Here is a 16,238-nt window from a genome sequence, read left to right on the forward strand (position 1 = left end):
ATTTTTAATGAAGATAATTTAAGAAAAAAAAAGAGATATTTTATACATATATTTTTTAACTTAAAATGTTAAAATTTACAGCCTCCCATTTAGTATTTTGCTTTCTTTACATGCAGTTTCATTTTTAATTTTTCTTATTTAACTGTAATTTTGGCTTATTGTGTTTTGGAAAACTGTAAATAATGACCAAATATGACGACTACTACTACTAATAATGATCATAATACTACTGCTAATACTTGTAGTAATAATCATAATAATGAAAACAATGATGATAATGATGATCATGGTATTAGTAGTACTGCTAAGGGTAGTATTCATTTTAAATACTTGGTTTTAGACATCCTAAGAGAGCCAGACCTTCATTTGTTTGTCTGCATGGTCAGAGACTTTCTGAGAAATCATTGAAATGTTCTTACGCGTGATTTACGTACACACTGAGCGCGAGCGAGGGTTATTATTCCACAAGCCTTGTGGTTTGTTCTGATGTAGCTTTGTAAACCTAAGCCATGTTTCCATGTTGTTTTTAGGCAGAAGAGGCTTTCTCCTGGCAACCCTTCCATGCAAGCCTTGTTTGGCTTTTTTTTAAACTGTACTGCCATAAGCTTTAACATTTTACATGCTAACTGAGGCCCAGGGAGTTTGAGATGTAGATCTTGGGTTCTTTCATTTTCATTGAGTATTGCACTGTCTGACCTTGGGTGAATTTGCTGAAATGTCCACCCATGGGAAGATTGGCAGCTGTGAATGCATTCGCTTTAGAATGATGAACTTCAAATTGTTTGGAAAGGGCCTTATAACCCCGATCAGCAGCAACATTTGCTTCTCTGATGATATTGCTGATGTCTTTCCTCCATGGCCTTTTGTTAACATACACCTCAATGCTCCATTACCTGTGATAGCAGTAAAGGCGTGTTTAGCTTTTCACACAATGCTTGTGCATTGTGTCTTAGTTTTTGTTAAAATGATAATGATGTGGTGCAATATATCATGTGTTTTGGTTAATCTGGGGTTGTATTTACCTAATATAAGACCTGGTAATGAATTGCTATGTTTTTTTTAGTAAGTAGTAAGTTATTGAAGTTGCAAATGCAAATAGCTGATGCCAGGCACAGAGAATAGAATACAAAGTGCGTCTGTGGGCCAGCATTTTTAGACGGGAGGTCCCAGGTGAGAGTGTACACGAGTTGATGACCCTCCCATGTCAGGCAATTATCCAGTCCTACAAGGAATGCTAGACTCTTTGACAGGTTGTCACTACTGAAAAAAAACCCCAAAACAAAATGAACCAGAAAAAAAAAATCATGGCAACATTTCTTGCTTTTAAATTTCTGTATAATTCCACTTATTTAAAAAGCGTTTTGTGTGAAATCATGAGGGAAGTCATTTTGCATTCGGCAAACAGGGTTATACTTTAGAAAAACAGAGTGCTGCCATTTCTATTTGCAGACTAAATAATAGCCTTCGTTTACTGAAGAATGCAGTTTCTGAAGAGTGAAACGCAACAAAAAAAACAAATTCATAGGGATAGTGCACCTGTTACTGGTGGGTAAAAAACACCTCTGGCCTGTGCTGTCAGGAAGTAAAAGTCCAGACTTGAAGACAATCTGTCTCGACATGACTGATGACTCACACACAGATGCTGACATTGCTTCTGGTCAGCGGTTGTCATGTGGAATTTTAAAAAAACAACAACTGACCGTCTGAATAAAGCTAGTCGCTAACGTTTGACTGGGAAGAACAAATAAAACACCTCCGATGACATCCTGATAGTGCCAGTTACACATATTATCCTTTGTCTGATTCATCTTTCCCTTTGATCTTATTCTGCTTCCTTTTTTTTCTATTAGCTCATGTAGATGTTTTCAAAGATGAAGAGTAGCAGGGTTGAACCATGCAAAACTATAACGATATGGCTGTGAAGTGAAAAAGGAAAACAATTCAGCATCAATCCTATTGATATACCAAGGGTCTGAGAGAAAGCATTGCACTCGGTCCTCTCCCAGGACATCATGTCACTGGTTCAGCGCTCCAGGCTAGAGTGCTCAAACTTTGTTGCGTACGGGTGAAGCTGGTGTCACTTCTTGGAAAAGTTCAGTAAAGGTCAGCCAGGTGTCAGCTGTGTTTTCACGCCTCACTTCCTCCTTCTGCTCCTGATAGCGCCACAGCTTTTACTGGTGACACATGTCTCTGTTTAACACACTGAACCACACATGCCCAAATCACGTACACACACACAACACTGAGACATCCACATCAAGACTGGGATGCAGTTTAACATAAAGTAAGAAAAATGAAATTAACTTTAAATGCACTAACTCCCACTGCTGCTTTTCAGTTTCACTAATGCACAATTACTGCCACATCACTATATTAGCATCTCGCTGTTTTCTCCCGTTTGTGCTTCTATCGCTTATTTGCAACTCACAATGACAGCGGCTGAAGGTTTACCACTCAAAGAACTGTTTTTCTAGGCTGAAGTTAGAGATGTATAAGGAAATTGCAATCACATGTGCAGGTGGTCTGAATGGGACCTTTTATGAAGCAATCCAAATATAAGCCCAGCTCTTCACAGGGGAGACATAAACCTTGTAAACAAAGCAAGATGAGGCTCAAACTGCATCTTCTGGGCAAAAGGTTCCTCAGCAGTTGATGATCTGTGTAGAAGATGAACAGAAGACTAGTTAGTCAATAGACAGAACAATATGAACTCAAGGCAATTTTACATTGTTAAGGCTACATTTATTTTTACAGTGTTGTACAAAACTCTTGAGCCTTAATTCCTTTTTGATTACCTCCACTGAGGAGGTTATAATGAAACTTTATAGAGCTATTTAAAACTGTTTCTTACTGCCACTGGTGTACTGACAGCATAGTGTAAATGTTGTCAGTACACCAAGTAAATTGTAAATCTGATGTCAATTTGGACCTCTGGCCTCTTCTTCAAGGTCAAATAAGGTCAGATCTTCATAAAATGCCTTTTATCATTAAAACTAGTAAAAATTATAATACCTTTTTTGTAATGCCAATATTTAGGGAATGATACTATTATATTGGTATTCTAAATATCTAATATTTCTTATAGTTTGTATGCAAATATGTCACATTTGACCGTATTTTTACATTTCACATCTGCCTTTCTTTCAAGTTGACCTTAAACTAAAAGTATTCGAATTAAAGCATTGTCAAGAGGAAGTTAGAAATATACTGTAGTATAATATTATATAATACCCTCAAGTTAATATTGTTATTAACAAATCAAGTCCCCTTATCTATTACCTACTCCAACATAATGTTTGTATAATCAGAGTCAATATCTGTTGCTACCCTTATCTGATTTTTACTGAACTACAAACTTCTATCAACTTTGTAGTTCTGCCTTGGTGGAGGTTTGCGCTCTGCTCCTAGAGTACTTCCTTTTTTATATTTTTCTCCCCACTAGCCAGACTTTCTTGTAATTTTTTTTAAACTGCTTGTGAGCAATAGTTCTTCAGGTTTTCTGAAGGTCTTTCAGATTTATACTTTGGACACTGCCTACTATATCACTCATTTTAAGTCCAGTCCTTGTACATGAGCATTTCCAGAGAAATGCTTTTTATTTGTTTAGCCACTTAACATTGACCTATGAAACCAGAAAAGGCCTAACTGAAGGGATGAAGCAGGGTTGTGCCTACACATAATGAAAAACTTGGCAAAGAACCTATTTTAAATTGTATCTTCAATTTTGGAGAACTTGTTACTAGCAGCCTGTCACAAAAACCAGCTGGTTTCATATGCTAGATGTGGCGTGACGATGAGACACCATAGAAAATAAATAACAGTGAGTGACTTCACATGGCCACAGGCAAAATAACTGCAGGCGAGCTCAGCACAGGACCTGATAATAAACTCCCAAGCAAGTGACTGAAGCGGCTACCAATGAGATTCATGAGTACTATTGATTGAAACATGAACTGGTAGTAAGTACATTAAGAGGTTACCTAGGTAGCCGGAGCCTTGCATGTCGACCGGATGTCACCTTCAAAGTAATGTCCGATGAGTGAATTGGTTTCAGTGGACTCAACTTTAGGAAAGGGAAACTGGGAGAGAAGGTTCAAATTACACAAGAAGGCAGTCTTTGGAATGTCCTTCAAGAAGCCCGGAGAATTAATCCTAAAGACTACTTCCATAAATGACAAGAAAGCTTACTTAAAAGAGTTCAGGCTGTGTTTAATAAAGGTGGTCTTACCCAATATTGGCTTTCAAGCTCAAGAGAATTGCACAAACTCTGTTTTAGCCTTATTTACGATATTTGCATAAATTTTGCCACATTTCAATACATTTCGGCCCCTATTTCCCATTTGTCTAGTAAAATATAAAGAATCGAAAGGTGACTCAAGGCTTTTCCACAGTATTCTGTTTTTAAGAAATATTTTATACAGAATGCAGAATAACGTCTTGATTTCAGGGAAGCATGCTGCTAATGTTGCCCTAAACCAGCTTAAAAACACAGAAAATAAAAGAAAATGGATGCACTAGTTTTAAACAGGCAGCATAGGTGCTGACAGTTGCATAAATGCCGTTCAGCCATGGGGAGAACCAAAGTCCATGCTTTATTGCACCACATAAGCTACCAGGAGTTGCAGCATCATGAGTACTAATAGATTAATGCACACGCATATACACACTAAGCCAGATTGACTTTATATGCATGCACAAGCGCATATAGTGACTTTGTGACAATAACACTTTCACGCTAACACTTTCTGTACTGTATGTCTCGCTCTCACTCACTCATTCACACACATGCACACACATACTGTTGAAACATAACCCACGTATTCACACTTCCTGCAGCAAAACTGATACACAGGCTGTTGCCGTGTCTCTGGGGCCTCTAACTTTCTACCAACACTTTCCAACTCTTCTGACATGCTCATTCAAAATGACTCATTTGCAGTCCTGAACAGACACATGCAAACTAGCCCACCCAGATGTACTTACAGAGGCTTTCAGATGTGTTGGAGACAGGTGGTGCTCATCACATTTTCAGACACAGTACCAGGTGACCGTCTGAGCGGGCTCTAGTGGAAAGGGGGAAAGAGAGGCAATATGAGGAGTGGGTGGGGCAGGTGAAGCCGGAGAGAAAGAGTACATATGTAAGTATTTGTGGTTTACATGTCTGTCTGGGCCTGTCTGGAAGGTGTGTGTGTGTTTGTGTATGTGGGTTCAACCTGGAAAGTTTTGTGTGTGTGCGTGTATGCTTGTGATTGTGTGAATGATTTCAAGCAGCATTGACAGAACCTTCCCCACAGGCAGACCCGTGTTAAAATATTTAAAGCCCAGACAGGCCATGTAGCGTTGCTACAGTAATGCGTCTGTCTGATAGTGCTGGAGACCAAGAGCACACCACCGGCTCTCTCGCTCTCTCTCATACACACACACACAAATGCCTACTCCGGGGGTACTGCAGTGGTAAATATGATGCACGCAGACAGTTTGACAGTCAAACTGTACATGTTTGCATGCAGGCAGAGACGGCCGGCACCCCTTTCACACGCAGGTCACACGCGATCCTTGTTGTTCACATCCGCTGTTTACTCTTTCCTGAGATGCTTTTCATCTCCTGATGCTTTTCTGTCATGTGATGGAATATTCAACGTCCTGTGCAAATCTCTCGTCTGCTTGGTTGTCACAGAAAACAGAAAGAATAGTAATACAGAAGCCATGCACTGTATGCACACTATAAAAATGGTACATTGTGTTCCCCTTCCGACACAATGCAATTTTATACTCTGCCGTGGAGAATAAACATGCTTATTGTTCATATGTAAATACTCTTTTTACAATTCCCATTATTGATCTTGATGTTGTAGCAGTAAAAGGACCTTTGTTATGCCATGTTTAAAGTACCTTGAGCTAAACATAAAGCTAATGTAAAGCTACTACAGCTTTTTGTAAGTGTTCAACATCAACCTTGCATAACTGAGACATACAAAGGAGTGTCAAAGATCCCAGTACACAAGGACAAGGGAGGAGCATCCAAGTATACTTGTTCTTTTTTTGATGATATAGCTCGAGACTTCAGTGAAGAGGCAAACACATTTTTAAGGTGAAAGTGTTGTAAACGTGTAATATGTCTTTCACGCTTGCAGGTTTGAACTATCGGAAGCTCACGGATGAATCCTCGGATCCACTGGCCACTCTTCAACCAGTGCTGACCAGTCAGAATGTGTTGTCCATCTCCAAACTTGCCAATCGTTTGCCTTTGCCCGGCAGTGGTGGGGCCACGGTGTCCGCCAGTGCAGTCCACGCAGTATGGCTGCAGAAGGTGTTCTGGAAAGGGGACCCCCAGCTGCTGAAGAGACCCCCTCAGAGCGACCAAGACTACCTACACGCTTACGACACTTGTGCCAAATACCTGGACAGGCTGGCCCCTGGCGACGCTGTCCGCTTCCTGGATAACATCACCTTCTCTCTTGATGCATCTAAAAACGTAAGCCTTAATTGGACCAAACAGAGGGGCATTTTTTTCATAGAAATTATTCTATGACGGGGGCGGGGGTCGTTTGAGCAGAAGAGGCTCTATTTTCTATTACTTTCTCAAGTAGGAGCTGTGATAGGTAGACAGTCTCTGGTTAATTGCAGCACAGAAGGTAGTTGGTTTCTGCCGCAAAGGAAGGATTCGTATTTGGTTAAAGGGAAGATTGCGGGGATTTTCACTCACTACATCAAACTGTCATTTTCCTCACTCCTCACTCATCATCGTCGTGCCGGTCTTCTCTAATGCCTGTGGCCCAATTTCTGGAATGCCAAAAGCCCTCTCCTAATTTCAAATACATTATTCTGTTCCCATCCACTTTCTGCAGCCTCAAAGCACATACCAGTCATGATTTATAAAAGAAATTATAAAATTTCACAAGGAATGTCAGCCACATAATTACAGGACTGTGAAAAATTGTCCTGCAGTAGACTTAAAGTGCCTCAGTGCACCTTATCAATAGTAGCCTGCTGTTCTTTTTTTTCCTTCGCCCTGGCACCCTGCCATCACCCTTCTCCAGACCTTCCCTTTTTTTTCTATTTTTGTCCTGTGTCCCTTCTCTTTCCCTACCACTCCAAGAGAGCTAATTGATCCCTCTTGACTTCAGAGCCAATTAAACTCCAATTCCCAGGAGGCAATGTTTTCCCTTTGTGTTCTTTAACATGCAGATTACCTCTCAGGAAGACACCGTCCACTCCCTCTGCCATTACCATCCCTCTCTTCTCTTTCTTCTGTCCTCCTCGGACGTGCAAAGGGAAAATCGAGTCCCTTCTCACATTTGGGAATGTTTTCGACCTTTTGACCATTGGGTGGCAATGATGAATTGATTCACCGTTGCCATCGTTGAATAATTTCCTACAAGGCCAAGGATTGAAATGCATGCAAAACTTCCCATTGGACATTTTTTTCTGAAGGGAAACAGATTATTGATCTCAGCTAACCTCTTTGGTGGATGCATCCCATCTTACTCAACTTCTAACTTCTTTTCTAACCTTACCCGAGACTCTGACTGATGTTGGCTGTGAATACCTGGATTTGATTCAGTAGGATACACACTTCATAACACATTTGTACAAATACAAACAGAACAAAGGGCGATCGTGGCTGTAACCGGAAGGTTGCCGGTTCGAGCCCCGGCTCGGACAGTCTCGGTCATTGTGTCCTTGGGCAAGACACTTCAACTGCCACCTACTGGTGATGGCCAGAGGGTCCAATGGCGCGATATGGCAGCCTTGTTTCTGTCAGTGTGCCCCAGGGCAGCTGTGGCTACAACTGTAGCTGCCTCCACCAGTGTGTGAATGTGAGAGTGACTTAATAGTGGAATTGTAAAAAGCACTTTGAGGGCCCCGAAAAGCGCTATATAAATGCAATCCATTATTATTATTATTATTATTATTATTATTATTGTTAAATAAACTCAATTTAAATGAGCGTCTTACTTGCCAGAGAAATGTTCTGACGATCTCTGTGAAGATTACTGCAAATTCAAAATGGGGTATATGTAGCACATGTTGAAAGTGTGAATGTGTGTGTGTCTTGTCGGGGTCTAAGTTTGTGCGTTTCTGTGCAAGCATAAAAACCTCCTGTAGCCCGAGGCCCACTCTTCTCCCCATGAATGGTTAACCTGCTCAGTCTGAATAAAATCAATTACTCCAGGCTGGCAGCTATGATCCCTCTCACTCAAACACACACTCCTTATACACATGCACATGCTACTTAAGTTCCTGATAGTATTGAAATGCAGATAGATTAGGTTGTACCTACCTCTCTTTAACTCGGTCCATTTTAAATGAATTTACGAGTATAGAACTTGAGCACCTCTCTCTTTGCTCAATTCAACACCTCCCCAACTTCCACCTCTCTCCCATTCTCTTTCTTCCATCCATTTCATGTCCAGTTGAGCATCCAAGCGAGGTTGGAGGTGATAAAGCGAGCCACCAAAGCCCTGCGCCAGCTGGGTGAGAAGAACAGGAAGAGAGGAGGTGATGACAGTAGGGAGCAGGAAGGGACGGACCCTGCAGGAATGACTTTTGATGAGGCTCTAGCACACCTGCAGCAATCTCAGGCCCACCTGGACACTCTGAGTCATCCCTTCATTCTGTCACTCAAAGACAGCCAGGAGGTAAGCCCCATCTGCCAAACACTTGAGCCATTTTATTCTTTTTCGGAGAGTGAGATTTGCTCTTTGTGTAAATGTGCTTTTAATGATCCATTGAAAGAACACACAAAGTTTAAGAGCGATATTTGCCAGCTGGTTAATTAAATTGGGGACAGAATTATTCTTTAGCACGCAGTACAATGTATCGTGCAATCATTCTAATCCACAAACTTAAGTGGTAAATAATTACAACTATTATCCAGCCAAACCCAGTTTGTTTTCATGGGAAACACAAAGAAACACAAAGAATTTGCATAAAAAATGATGCAAAAATCAAAAACGCATGAGCTGATCTACTTTTCAAAGAAATGAGGCATGTGGCTAGTCACACAAAAATGGTTCCAAAATAAAGCTAGCTTGTTTGTGTGGATGGATTATTAATATCATTATTTATGTTTTTGTGTGTACTGTATATATAAAAGAATCATTACTGTTAAAAGAGCAAATTCTTCAGTTGCTTCTAACTTCTGCTTTTAACTGATCAGCTGATCAGCAGCATCCATGTATAAACTCAGTCAATTCAGAAGTCTTACATTCATAGTGCTGTGCAAAAGTCTTGAGCCACCTCTCATCTCTTTATATTTTGGTAAAATGGGGGAATGAGTTTAGTGATTTCTTGAAATGTGCAACCATTGATGCAAATACAGTATATAAGAAGAGTTTGTACCATTCTAACAGCCTGAAAGTCAATATTTGGTACAACCACCTTTATTCTTCAACACAGCTTGAACTCTTTCAGACAAGCTTTCTTGTCATTTATTTGAACAGAAAGCCTATTTTATGCCTGTCAAACTTTGTTATCTTTGGCATTTTTCATAGACTCAGCTAAAGAAATGAGAACAAATTATGTTTCTGCAACAGGCTGCTAGTAACGAAGTGTCTAAAAATAAGTTTTAAATGAGTTTTTTAAGCTGTCTGTTATTAGTAGGCACAACAGCGTTTCATCCCTTGAGCTCGGTGTATCTTTGGCTCCTTGGAAGCAAAATCAGTGAAGAAATGCAATCCCCACACAAATGCAATTGCCTATGGAACGGTAAGTTTAATAGGCCCTGAAGTGAAGAAGACATTTGACTCTCACTTCTTACTTCTTTGCCAGTTCATAAGGTCACCTTTGGCTGGACATACAAATGGTGCCTGCATATTTTATTTATTTATTTTTTAGAAAGAGGGGCAATACATATTAATGAACATTTTAACAAATGTAAATATGCCAGATTATAGCCTTGGGCTAATTTCCATCTGCATATACAGTACTTGTAACGCTTGTGTCTATGTGTGGGTATGTGTGTTGTATATTTTGGGGGTGGTTCTGCTCGGCTAAGCTCTTCCCAGCCTCAGAAAGGCCAGTCAAGGGTATATTAATGTAAATCTGTGGTCTGCTGTTTCAAATGAGCCCTGCCGTATGGACGCATATACGGTACAAGCACCATGCTGTATCTCATTAAGCAAAGTCACACTGACTTACCCCACTGTCACCTCGCTGTGGCTGTCTGTGTGTGTATACACAGTCTGAATCTGGGGCTAGAGGGAGGGGACATTATAACTTGGCGAGCTAAGTGTTGCTATGCGACAAGATATCATTGAAAACTGGTGATTTCTGACCCCCACACTGTGCAAGTTAATAATATTTTGTCCCAGTTTTAACTGTGTTTAAAAGCACATACCCTCCATAATAGAGTGGAAGACACAAGAATTACCAGGCAGAGCTTTAGGGCAGAGTCACTGATGCATACATGGGCGCACACACACATACACAAGCACACACACAAACACTGCATCCTCTATGTATAACTTTCCTTTTTTTGGTGGAGGATGTAATTGTATCCTTGGAGATGTATTAAAATAATGGATATAAGAACCAGAAAGGGGCAGATAGGTAGGGAGAGATAGATACAAGAAGCTCTGTAGGCTCTGTTTGGCTATACTGTGGTCGTTTATCAAGTGTACGTGACCAGCTGCTAGAAATATTGTTAAACCTTTCTAACACAAAGAATCTAACACAGAGGCCTTGACATCAAATGGCATGTTCTTGATATTGTAAATAGTGATTTTTAAACTATTAACTCGTGCAATTGTGAGAAAAACAGCAAAGAAAATAATAACAACAGATCGTGTGATTTGTCTCTGCAGCAGCAGGGCTATTCCTTTCTATGTTCCATATTCCTTTTGATGTGGTGAATCACATACTGTGGGCTATGAAAACCATGTCCTTGATAATTACACTTTAGAGTAGTATATAATATTAACAAAATTAACAATAGCCTTATTTTTCATCCACACACTGAGGCTGCACAATGATACACAGAGTGGCTAAGATCTCCATTATCCTACCAGCGTCCCCCATATCCTCCAGGTGAAATGGGAATCCCTATTACATGCCCTTTTTTCCCCTAGCTGCTACTCTTTGGAGGAGCCTCATACCCGCTACTTTCTTTGTCCTTAAACTCTCTTGTGATCATAGCTAAGGATTGGAACAGAGAGCAATGAATTGAGAGCTTAGTTTCATGACACACTCATCATGTCATCATCATGTCCATTTCCTCTAACTGGCGCTTTACTTAAAGTGCTAATTTTTTCTGACAGGCATTCGTGGTCTGGCTCTTGACACTGAGTGCTGCAGAATGCATCCGTGAAACTAAAAGGATATCCACAAAAGAGATGTTACACAACAAGACACTCTTCAGGCTTTAGCTGATATTATGCTTTGAAATTGAATATACAGAGAAAATATCATGCATATTTGATATTCCTAGCATAAATATGATGTCAACATAAGGAATGTATGTATTTGAGTAACCTGAATACTTACCAGCACATTAGTTCGGTACACCTGTTCAACTGCACATTAGGGCAAATATGCTAATCACAGAGCAATACCTAAGGGCATTTAAGTATGAAGACCGGGTCAAGACGACCTGCTGAGGTTCAAACTGAAAATCAGAATGAGGAAGAATGGTAATCTAAGTGACTTTCCACATGGCATCATTATTGGTGGCAGACAGTCTAGTCTATTTCAAAAACATCTGATCTATTAGGGTTATTCTGCAAAACCATTTCCAGGGTTTACAGAGAATGATCCAAAAAAGAGAAAATCCAGTGAGCGGCAGTTCTTTGGGTGAAAATGCACTGTTGATGTCAGAGGTCACAGGAGAATTGCCAGACTGCTTTGAGCTGATAGGGATAGTTAGAACAAAGGTATGCAGAGCATCTCTGAATGCACAACACGTTGAACCCACAGTCATCGGTTAAAGATGGGCAACAGTTCACACAAGCTCACGTTGTCAGGTAGCAACATTGGGATAGTAGAAGTCCAATTTAATGTAAACAATATGAATGTCGTTTATACACCACAATGAGCCTGATTAGCTGACTCATGTTCAACCCTTTGCGACCATAATGAGCCCATCTTCTAATGGCTCCTTCCAGTAGGATAACTCACCATATCACAGAAGCCCAAATCATGTCAAACTGGTTTCTTGAACATGACAATAAGTTCATTTCAGATGCACACCAGATTGCAGTTCACACCATATTTCAATCCTTTGGGGCATGATAGAATGGGAGATTCACATTATTGATGTGCAGCTGACATATCTGCAGAAAATATGTGATGCTGTCATGTCGATGTGAGCCAGAATCTCTGAGGAGTGTTTCCAGCACCTTGTTGAATCTGTTTAAACATGTGCCAAACACCTTCACTGTTAAAATAGCTTATAGATTTGGACGATTTCCAAGTGGTATTTTAATGGTGGATTTGGAAAAGACACACAAGACACAGAAAGCAGACATTACATTTCCTGATACTGCGACTGAACTGTCTGAATGTAGCTTCCTGCTGAGAGGTTGTATCAAAAAGCGACCTTAGTTTAGGAGGAGGGTCTTTCAATGGCTTGAGCTCAATTCTACTGCAGCTGCAACAGGCACTGAAGGGTTTGTGATTAGACTGAATGTTGGAAGGTTCCCTGGGGAACATGACAGCATTGCAGCAAACGCACACCAAATCCATCTTTTATGCATGAAATTGAACCGCATTTATGACTTCTGCAGCTGCCTGGGCTGAAGTTTCCTTCTTGCTCTCTGGACCTGTCTTAATTTTTTCTAGTGCTTGACTTGTTGTATGTCACTGACCCTGAAAGTATTTACAATGTTGTTTGAAATTGGACACATGAGGAACACATTTTAATTGAAGGTTTTTGCTCATTAATTAGTGTAAATATTGAACTGGGATGACCAGTAATCATCCCTCCAAAACAATATGCAGTGCTTTTACTTTATATGCCATGTAAAAAAAAAAAAAAAAAAGGTTTATAGAATGAATAGTGAAAAGTGGCCATGGTTCAACAATGATTAATGAAACAAATCAAGATGGGATAGAGTAATTACTGAATCCTTTCATGCATATACTTTGAGAACTGGAGCGAGGTGTTTAAGTTCATGTTTTTCTTACAACTAATTAAAATATGGATATCTTTAGAAGTGCATTATTTTTCAAAACTTATTCTGAAGGAGTTATTTATTTGGTCATTAAAGTAGTAGTAAAAACGATATGCTGAAACTCATGAAGCATGTTTTTTTTTTATATTAGGTGCACTTACTAACTGCTAGTACAGTGCCGTATTGGACACCATGTGTGAAAGGAGGAAAGTATCAGCAATTAAATAACCTTTAGCTTCTGGCAACTCCAAAGACCTTGTCAGCCTTATCCTCTGGCATTTGTGCTTGTAGCGTTTAGCTGAAAAGTCAGATAGGGGTGTAAAATGTAATAACCAGAGGCATGTGACCATGCATTAATAGAGCCAAAAGCCTGATAATGACACTCACACATTGAAAATGTCTGCATGTGACACAGAAGAGTAAATGGTAATGTACAGTGCCAGGAAAAGCATTTGTCCTCTTTCTGATGTCTTAGTTTATTTGCATATTTGTCACACTTAAGCTTTAATATTAGACTCAGATACCTGATTAAATGCAAAATGCAGTTTTAAATTTTTCATTTATTAAGGAAAAAGGTTATCCAAACCTACTTTGGCCTACTGTATGTGAAAAAAATAATTAACTCCTAAACCTAATAAGTGGTTGCGCCACCCTTGGCAACACTATCGCCACCATGTTGGACTGGTGGGTTGATTTTTTTTTTTTTTTTTTTTTTTTAATGAATTGCTGTATTACTTTTAGATGTAACGGGACTCAAACCTCCCACTCATCAGTCCACAGAATATTTTCATATAGATGTGTTTTTCTTTGGTAATTGTGAGACGAGCCTTTCTGTTCTTTTCGGTCAGCAGTAGTTTTCGTCTTGAAATTCTCCCATGGATGCGTTTTTGCCCAGTCTCTTTCTTATTGAAGAGTCATGAACTCTGACCTTAACTAATGTAAGTTAGGGCTGCAGTTGTTCTGGGTTCTTTTGTAACCTCCTGGATGGGTCATCAATGCACTCTGCACAGCTTTAAATTTGCAAATTATTACATTCTGTTTTTCAAAAGAGGTTATGATTGTGAACCTAACTAAATACATTTTGTACTCCCTACGACACACGTGTCCTTGATCTCTGACAATTTTGTGCACTTTTTTCACAGTGCCTTTTCTCCCCTTAAGAACTCTTTCTGTCATCTCATTAATATTAGTTTGTCTCTAATGTCTTAATATTTTATGGCCCCTAAAAAGACTGTGATCTTGTACGTTGAGATTAAGTCTACTACCTCAGTCTTTAATCATTATTTTTAACATCATTGTGTTTCGCTACTTTTTTCCATGTTTTGTTCCTGTTCTAGGAGCAGCTGCGGGCCTACAGTCAACTTTACGATTTGTCCCGTTCTGAGAGGTCAAAAGTCTGCGAGTTAGCAGTCACTATGGCAACTGATGGACAGCCCCTGGAGCAGATTGGAGAGCTTCTGCGCGTCACTGTTGGATCCTTAGACCTGTCTCTCAAAAGTGTCCTTCACGATGCTGTGGAGAGAGTAGTCGCTGCACTCAGGTATTTTATTTTCGATGTCAAGGTTCTTGATGTTCTACAGTATATGCAAAAAAACTCTGAGGTGTCAAGTGCTGACAATACCTATGTACATACTGAGATAGTTTGCAAAGATATGCACTGCCAAATGTTAGTTAATCTTCTTTTAGTAACTTCCCAACAATGCCCCAACATGCACAATGACAGAGAATCTTGAATCTTGAAATATGCATAATTTTGAGAAAAACAGCACTTTCTGTAATGGCTTGGTAATAACATGTTAATAATGGATTAATGTTTGATAAGCAGTTTGTTAATAAAGAGGCATTAACTAAGTAAATGCAATATGCAATTACCAAATTAACAACCAAGTAGCAGCTTGTTATTACTAATGTAATAAGAGACCACAAATGGTAGTAATGTAGACATTTAAAAGGACCAATGAGGCAAAATGACTAGTGCAACAATGTAATAATCTTTTTTTTTTTTTTTCTGGTTTGATTTTTTTTTTATTTCAGCCTACAGTCATGTGAAGGAAGGAAGCTTTCACAGGACTCTAAGCAGTCCTGTGAAATATTAAGTACATCTTTACTGTTTTCAGAGAAGTTAGGATGGTAAATAGCAGTCAGGTGATGCTGATCAAATTTGTGAGCGCCTCAGTAAAAGCAGAGGTTTTGGCAGTTGGTGTAATAATGTAATAATAATGTAACAATGTAATAATCTTAATTATTAACTCTATTAACACATAAATATTACTGTTTTTATGGAACTGTAATATAAAGCGCTACTCACTTTTTTCCCAAAAGGTGGATGAGCTATGAAACTGTAATCATGAGGTGAGCAGCTTAGTTTAAAGCTGAAAGCAGGGGAAAACTTGTAATCTGGGATTCATAAAAAAACAAAAACAAAACCACAGCTTTCAGAGATTCTCCATCTCAAGACATCCAAACGTTGGTAACTCTGGTTCTCCTCTTAAAACATTTTTAGCTAAAGCTCTTTTTCAGTAGAAAAAACACACACACATAAAAAACCTGAAAAGTTGCCTTCAGCTGAATGCTCTGGACTGCACTCTGCCATTTCACTTTTACCATGCTGTAAGGGAGCTCATTCTGTAGTCTCTTTATAAATGCAGAGAGTGCTAAGACCTTCAAAGGCAGGGGTTTAGAAGCACCAGCATCCACAGTTGGCTGCATTGGCTGCCAATTGTGACCATTTCTCCACTATACATAAGTGTGTGTGTGGATTTTTTTTTTTTTTTTTTTTTTTTTTTTTTTTGAGAAAAGGGTGTCAATAGCATTCAGAGACCAGTTGATCAAATCCATAATTCTCTTTAGGTTTTAGAAACAGACTGTGAGAGAGTAGAACTAAGCAGGGAAGATAAGGGAGAGGAGAAAAAGTGTGTCCGCCTCCTCCGAGAGCCAAAAGGATCACATACAGAAACCTGTACAAAGAGATCAAACCGCTACACACCTCTTACTGCAATCAAATTCTTTACCGCAGCCTAGCTAAAATAGCAAAAATAAATAAACAATGTATACATCTCAAGCTTCAATTCAAGTCAAAAAAATATCTTAATTCTCCGCCTGATGTCTGAAGCTAGTGATTATTTT

The 16,238-nt window shown here is 39.4% G+C and overlaps 1 protein-coding gene across 2 annotated transcripts in view; it reads left to right on the forward strand.

Annotated features, from left to right (window-relative positions):
* The window catches only part of nbas (NBAS subunit of NRZ tethering complex), a 179,903-nt gene that overhangs the window by 108,845 nt on the left and 54,820 nt on the right, over positions 1-16,238 (forward strand). For both annotated transcript variants that reach the window (XM_085431641.1, XM_085431642.1), the window contains exons 45-47: positions 6,135-6,475; positions 8,418-8,642; positions 14,450-14,652. In XM_085431641.1, coding sequence (XP_085287767.1) covers positions 6,135-6,475; positions 8,418-8,642; positions 14,450-14,652 — 769 coding nt within the window. The remainder of the gene's footprint in view (positions 1-6,134; positions 6,476-8,417; positions 8,643-14,449; positions 14,653-16,238) is intronic.

The sequence above is a fragment of the Copadichromis virginalis genome, linkage group LG15 (genome assembly GCF_057382275.1).
Source record: "Copadichromis virginalis isolate Kocher_CV1m ecotype Utaka linkage group LG15, C_Virginalis_male_GT1.1, whole genome shotgun sequence".
NCBI lineage: Eukaryota > Metazoa > Chordata > Actinopteri > Cichliformes > Cichlidae > Copadichromis > Copadichromis virginalis.